The 7,016-nt window shown below is 64.5% G+C and overlaps 1 protein-coding gene across 9 annotated transcripts; it reads left to right on the top strand.

The window, feature by feature from the left end:
* Nucleotides 1–3,020: 3,020 nt before the first annotated feature.
* LOC135192115 (GRAM domain-containing protein 2A-like) lies at nucleotides 3,021–6,955 on the top strand. 9 transcript variants are annotated; one of them, XM_064174988.1, is made up of 13 exons: nucleotides 3,026–3,432; nucleotides 3,742–3,825; nucleotides 4,057–4,188; nucleotides 4,322–4,418; nucleotides 4,518–4,691; nucleotides 4,777–4,875; nucleotides 5,009–5,083; nucleotides 5,184–5,243; nucleotides 5,510–5,573; nucleotides 5,835–5,948; nucleotides 6,084–6,168; nucleotides 6,364–6,471; nucleotides 6,549–6,955. In XM_064174988.1, the coding sequence occupies exons 3-13, from the start codon at nucleotides 4,079–4,081 to the stop codon at nucleotides 6,562–6,564; spliced, it is 1,002 nt and encodes a 333-aa protein (XP_064031058.1). In that variant the 5' UTR covers nucleotides 3,026–3,432; nucleotides 3,742–3,825; nucleotides 4,057–4,078; the 3' UTR covers nucleotides 6,565–6,955. The 9 variants fall into 9 exon arrangements, with proteins under 9 accessions (XP_064031061.1, XP_064031058.1, XP_064031057.1 ...); XM_064174991.1 differs by lacking the exon at nucleotides 3,742–3,825 and having other exon boundaries at nucleotides 3,021–3,432; nucleotides 6,390–6,471; XM_064174987.1 differs by lacking the exon at nucleotides 3,742–3,825 and having other exon boundaries at nucleotides 3,026–3,365.
* The last annotated feature ends 61 nt before the right edge of the window (nucleotides 6,956–7,016 follow it).

Raw genomic sequence — 7,016 nt, 5'->3', positions numbered from 1 at the left:
TCCTCTGTCGGTTACTTTGTTCTGCACTCCTGTGCCGCCCACGCCGCCCCGTGCCCAGCCCAGAGGCTGTCCCCCTGCGCCTGCACCAGGGTAACGCTGGAAGGCCTTGGCCAGGCTGCAGGTGTGCCGCAGCATGGGGGTCGGGCACCCGAGCCCACGGCTGAAACCTGCTTTAGTATGGCCAGTATGGACAGACAGCACTTTCTAAAGGAGAAAAGGGATAGAAAACCAAAACCCCACAACAAGGCACTTCTAACCGCGGATAAACGGCCCCGGTGGCTTCCCTGCGCCGCTCCCTGCGCTAGCAGGACCCCGCGGGCCTGCTCTGCTCCTGGGCGGGGCACACCCATGGCTGCGGGAAGAGGCAGGGTACACGGTTTGGGGCAGGCACATCGGCGCCTGGGTTTGGCCCCGCGGCGCTCTCCCTTTATCCAGCCTCGGAGGGTGGCCGCAGCGCCGCGGGCGTGGCGGGCCCGGGGGTCCTGTGGAGATGAGCGCCCTCAACAGCCATGGCGGCCGCGCCCGCAAGCAAAATGGCTGCCGCGCAGCAGTGCCGGAGCCTGACCATTGGTTCTTATGCAGATGTCCCGCCCCCCAAGGCGGAACAGCCAATGGGAGCTTTGATTGCCTCAGCAGCGCCGGTGTCGGCGGGGCCGGTGGCAGGGGCGGGCAGGGGGCGGGGCTGGCTGCGCCTCCTCACGGCTGCTGTCCCGCGGCGCAGGCCGGGCTGCCGTCAGCCGCGGGTGGGGCGGCGGCCAGCGCTCATGCAGCGGGCATCGCACGCCTCAGGCTTCCCGCGCACTGCGGCTGCCGACCCAGGGCGGCTCGGGGACTCCCGTGGGGCCTGGGCCCCGCGGCAGGAGTTTGCGTGGCAGATGGGGAGGGGTCTCGGGCACTGGTCCTCTGGGGAGCGGCCGAGGCAGCTGGGATTGCTCACCCCGGAGCAAAGGAGGCTAAAAGGGGAGACCTGGCTCTGCACAACAGCCTAACGGGCTGGAACCAGGTGGGGGTTGGGCTCTTTTCCCAAGGAACGAGCAACAGGACAAGAGGGAACGGCCTCGAGTTGCCCCGGTGGAGGTTCAGGTTGGACATGAGGAACGATTTCATCTTGTGAAGCCCTAGAGCAGGCTGCCCGGGGCCATCCCTGGAGAATCCTGAGAGTCGTGGAGATGTGGTGCAGAGGGTCATGGTGCAGTGGCGACCTGGCAGTGCCGGGTTAGGGCTGGACTCGATGATCTTCAAGGTCTCCAACCTAAAGCGGCTGCCGTAACCCCCTTGCTGGGGGAAGTGAAGGAGGAGCCTTCTCTCTGCCTCTGCGGAGTGGCTGCACCTGGGTGGCAGTCGTGTGACCGTGACTCACCGAGTGTCGCTCCGCGCCCCGTGGCTGGCACAGTGAATTGTGCGGCCCTGCGTGCCGGTGCCTCCTTAGGGCAGGCTGGAGCTGCGGGATGAGGCCGCCCCAAGCCAGCAGCCTGGGAGGACTGACCGCAGCTGCGAGGGGCCTGGCACAGCCCTGGGAGTGCTCTGGTCACCCAGACGGTTGTGGCTGTACCATTCTGGGGGTGCCCTGACTGGGGGACAGCACCAGGACACAGCCCTGCAGAGGGGCACGCCTTGGCTCCACCTCACTTGGAGCGTCCCAAGTGAGACGCCACTCTGCAACACCCTCCCTTACCTGCCTGACTGCCTGGCACCATGCTGGCATCTGGCTGTGGGCCCTGAGTGTGGGTGAGTGGGTCTGGAGGAAGCTGGGCTTTGTGTGTGCTCACACGTGTGGCACAGGGGCAGGCATGCACTGCAGGTACATGTGGAATGCATGCATATGGGCACTGTGTGTGCATGCCCATGATGTGCACACAGAGGCAGCATTCCACAGGCTTGGCATGTGGGCAGGAGTGTGTGCAGGTGGGGGGGGCAGGGCTGCTACAGAGCCCCTGCAGCGAGTGATGGCGGCAATGTTTGAGTGAGGGGCTGAGCAGGCAGTGGGAATCTGATAGGTGCAAGACTCTGTGTGTGTGCACACCAGGGCACCTGTGTGCCAGTGAGGGCTGTGAGGGGTTGGTGTGTAAGGAGGGGGCTGAGTGTGACAGGGTGCATGGAGAAGTGCAGCTAGTGGCACACCATGTGTGGCTGGAGTGCCAGGGGGTGAAAGAGCTGGGTCCTGGGAGGGAGAGAGCCGAGGTGCGGAGGTGCAGAGGATGGATCCTGTGGGGATGGAGCTGGGGGGGCAGGGCCTCTGCAGCACCCATGGGCACTGTTGGCCTGCAGTGGGCTGTACACAGGTTTATGGCTTCACCCTGCAGCACGCTGCAGCTGTGGCAAAGGCTTCATCAGCCTCCAGTCCAGAAAGCAAGGGCTGAGCCAGGGTTGACGCCAAGGCAGGGCTAGGTGGCCTTGGCACTTGCCCCAGTGCCCTGGGAAGAGGGTGAGTGCCTCTCCCCAACCACCTGCCTGGACCCTTGGCCTTGCTCAGCTCTCCTACTCTGATCTCACCTCCTCTCCACTTTCCTCAGCAGTCTGTCTGGGGCTGGGTCTCTGGATGCTGCCACCTGTCCCAAAGCAAAGACCCCTGATGAGGCCAAGGACCAAACCTGGCCCGCAGGACTACTTGGTGGAGGCATAGCAAAGCCTCTTAAGAGGCTGAAGGTGGGGAGTGGGCACTGGGTGGGCGAGGCTGCAAGGCACCCACAGGAGCGCAGGGTGTGCTGCTCTCCTTGGGAGGGGATGCGTTTGCAGCTCGCTTCAGAGGCAGCTAAGCCTCGCCCCTTCCCCCAAGGGCTGTGGTGCCAGGGGTGCCTGCAGATCAGCTGCTGCATCTTGAGGCCTGGCTCTGGGCAGTGTGGGCAGGAGATGTTGCTCAGACTCTGTCCGGGGCAGCCACAGCCAGGGTGGTGAACCCCTCCACTCGGGGTTCTGCACCATATCATGCAGAGGGAGCTGGGGGCTGTGGCCAGGGAACGCCCCCGGGGCAGACACGAGAGGGTAAGGGTGCTTTTTCCACCCCTCCAGTTGCCCCATGGAGCTTCTGCTGCCAGGGCACACGTGAGCTGGTGCCCACGTCACCCCGCTGGCCACAGGCACACCTGCGCCCAGGTTGGCAGGCCTGGGCCGGGGGCGGTGTTCTGCATCGCACCGGGGCCGGGCAGTGAGGCCTCCTCGAGGCCGTGTCCGCCCAGCCCTTTGCAGCACCCCCGGGTGCCATGGGGCTCGGAACCCACCCAGCCGGAGCCGGGCTGGCGTTTGCCCCGACGCCTCCCTGCCAACCTGCTGCGAGCGGTGCGGGCCGGCCCCGCCTGCCCTGCCTCGCCAGCGGGAGGAGGAGGAGGCAGCTGCGGGTCAGAGGCGGCTCTGGAAGGAGCGTGAGGGTAAGCGAAACGCGAGTGGGACCGCGGACGGGACGGGACCAGCGGGCTCGGCTGCGCCCACCACCAGGTACCGCGGGAGGCGGGGCAGGGGCTGCCCGGCGAGAGAGCTGCGCTGCCCGCCCGTGCCCCCGGCAGGCAGCCCGGCCGCGGACTCTCACCCGGAGGGACCCAGCTGGTCCGGCTGCCTCCGGGGATCGGGGACCAGGCCCCGGGCCCTGCCGCCCTGCAGGCCGGGCAGGGCTTGAGTCATGGGGCCGAGCTCCGGTGCCCCTGGCGCTGCGTTCGGTGTGAGGAGGGGGTGCGGCTCCTCCCGGAGCTGGCAGGCGCCACGGAAGCGGGGCCGCTCGCTGAGCGTCCCACGGTGCGGTGCCCACAGGCTGCACGGCTCTCTCCGCGCTGGGCAAGCCGAGGCGAGCTGCTTCCAGCCCGCTGCCCCTCCCCGCGGAGATGCTGTCGCAAGGTTTGTGGCTTCGACGTGAGCCCCAGGAGCTCCTGCGGGATACTGGGGAGGCATGGAGCAGCCAGACGAGGCAAGCCCCGTGCCCAACGGTGTGCCACCGTGGGGTGGGGGAATTGCCCCCGCGACTGGGTGGGCTTTGCTCTTCCTGGTCCCAGTTGTTGGCTAGGATTAGTGGATGCAAGGGTGGGGAAGCTGATGAGTGTCCCCCCTAACCTGACCTCTCTGCCCCAGCTGCGTTTCAGACTCATCCTTCATGCCAGGGAAGCTGAGGAGGAGCAGAAAGAGGGTGCTGGAGAAGCAGTGGCAGAGCCTAGAAGAGAAGGGCACTGTGGGTGCCCAGCTAGGGCACTCTCTGCTTACCAGGTGGCTGCTATACCTTGCTGAGGTCATGTCCCCCAATCCCATCCTTCACCTTCCAAAAGCCCAGTGTGGCTCTCACTGGGTGAGGTGGCACCACGCACACACAGCCCCATGACTCAGCTCTGCCTCCCGCCAGATCCAAAACCTGTGATCCCTCCTTTGGCAAGGAGACGGAGCAGGCTGTGGCGACCACAGGTGCACAGGGATACGCATCCCCATGCCCATCACCTTCGGTGAGTCTCGGGGCACTGGGGCCCAGGGGGAAGTGCCCCAGCCCCACATCATGGTCATCACAGTGCCATACTGGCTTCGTGCCCTGGTGTCCCCCACAGCTGACCAAGCACACTGCCAGCTACCACAAAGCCTTCGGGGAGCTTGCCAAGCAGGAAGCACTGTTGGCCTGCTTCTCTTGTGCCTGGCAGAGAGAGATGCCCTACCGTGGCCGCCTCTACATCTCCTCCCACCACATCTGCTTCCACTCCAGCCTCCTGCTCAAGGACATCAAGGTGGGCTGGGGCTGGGTTTGGGGCCAGCAGCAGGCACAGACAGCAGCCAGGGACATGGTAATGGTGCCTGTCTCCTCTGGCACAGGTGGTGGTCCCAGTTGCCTCCATCTCAGCCCTTAAGAAGACCAACATGGCACTGCTGGTGCCCAACGCGCTCAGCATCCGCACAGCTGAGGGGGAGAAGGTGCAGTGGGGACAGGGATGGTGCTGAGGGGCAGCTCAGCCCAGGGCTGGTTTTGGTGTCCTGGTGCCTGCAGCTGGCAGGCTCTGGGCTGTTGAAGGAGCAGCTCTATCACAGTCCCTTTCCCACTCCCTAGCAGTTCCTCTTTGTGTCGCTGCGCCAGCGAGAGGCCACATACCAGCTCCTGAAGTCAGTCTGCAGGCAGCTGCAGGTATGCAGCACACTGGGAGCCAGGCTTGTGGGGAATCTATCCCCACCCTTGCAGGGCTGTGGGGGGTGCCTGGCCCCTTTTGTCATCTCTTCTTGTCCAGGACAACAGCCGCAGCCCTTTGACCTCTCTGAACAACGAGGAAGTCCTTAGGAAACCTCTGGTAATGCCAAGAGATGACAGGACTTTGGCACAGCCCTGCCTCTGAGCTGAGATAGGTGCAGTGGTGGCAGCTTGCACTGTTTCCTGGGAAGACTTTTAAGGGGAAATGAGGAGTTGAAATCCTCAGTCCAGGGTGGTGCAAAGCCCAGGACCCACAGCTTCCTCCTCTAGAGTGGCATGAGCCCGACTGAGTCTCATCTGCATCCCACTGCTGTGGGGCAGGTGCCTTGAGCACATGTGCCATGACCAGGGCTCCTGTTTTTTCAGACCTCAAGCCACTCAGACCTGGAGCAGAGCGTCCCTGAGCCAGACAGCCTGCAGGAGCTGCCAGGTGAGTGACCATGCATGGCAGCCCTGCTCATGCCCATCCTCACCCACACTTCTGCCCCATGGCTGCTCACAGCTCTGATCCCCATCCCTAGCCACACAGGGTCTGGGATGCATCATGCAGCCCTCAACCACCATCTGCTGCAGCACCAGGAAGCACAGGATCAGCTTCCTGTGGCCCTGTGTGCTGTGCCAGGTTCCCAGGACCCTCTGGGTTCCCCCACGGTCCTGGAGCACATGTTGAATCTCTCCTGGTTGCACCCAGATGGAATGACCCTGGTGCCAGGGCAAGCGGAGCAGAAGGATGGTGGAGAGGCCGAAGCACTGTCTGGAAGCAGCGCTGCGCCGGTGCCCTTTGCAAGGCCATGCAGCCTCCAGGGTGGGTCAGGGAGCCCAGGGGAGAGGGATTGCTGCTGCAGCATGGCCCCAGGCCTCGCCACTGGCACGGGGCAGAGCCAACTGTGGGGGCCACAAGGTTCTCAGCAGCCCAAATGCTGACACCACCTTATCCTAGCAGGTGGACCCCACACCACACTATGGGCCTGGACTGCCATGCAGCTGAGCCCCCTCAATGTCATCATCCTCATCTACCTGCTGCTGTGAGTCCCCTGGGCCCCACTCATGTATCTCAGGGTTCTGGGTCACCATCCACACTGCACCCTGCCACAGACCAGCTCTCCCCCGTGGCACTGGCAGCCCAGGGTCTCCCCACTCCCCCTTGGGCCATCGGCGCTGTCCCTCCTCCCTCCCCCTGCCGGGCTGAGCCCCGTTCCTGACAGGGGCCTGTCCCCCAGGATGGTGGCCCTGCTGCTGTCCTCAGGGTACATCGGTCTGCGCATCTCAGAGCTGGAGCAGCAGCTGGCATCCATGGGGGCTTGGCCAGACCTTAACCTGCCACACCAGTGAGTGAGAAGGGCCAGGGGCCTCTCTGTGCCCAGCACAGCAGGGAACCCCCCCCGTCACTGCCCCCCTCCTCCAGGGACAAGAGGACATGAGACCAGCGAGGGCCCAGATGTCACTGAGGCATCAGCCTCAGCTCCAGCCCACAGGGAGAGACTGCGGAGCTGATCCAAACCCTTCCTCCATCTGTCAGGGAGCAGCTGGGGACTCTCTCACCAAGTTTCTTCCAGCCCCGCCAGGACGCCTGGGAGCCCACCCAAGCTGGGGGCTACATCTTGTTCTTCCCATGGTTGCCCACCCCGAGCAGCAGCAGGTGGAGCCTGGCAGCTCCCAGGAGCAAAGAATCACACAGGGGCTGGCTGAGGTCACTCACCTGTCCCCAGCTCTGCCCACCGAGGTACGTGGCAGGCAGAGGCACGGACAATACTATTAAAGATGTGCCCCCCCCGCTGTGCGGTGCTCTGTGCTGGAGGAGGTCCCTCAGGACATGTGGCTGTTTTCTTGGGACAAGTGCAGGGAAGCTATGAGCTCCCCAGCTGCAGGCAGG

Source organism: Pogoniulus pusillus, chromosome 41, assembly GCF_015220805.1.
Source record: "Pogoniulus pusillus isolate bPogPus1 chromosome 41, bPogPus1.pri, whole genome shotgun sequence".
NCBI classification, from domain to species: domain Eukaryota; kingdom Metazoa; phylum Chordata; class Aves; order Piciformes; family Lybiidae; genus Pogoniulus; species Pogoniulus pusillus.
This window is presented reverse-complemented; position numbering and strand designations above follow the sequence as displayed.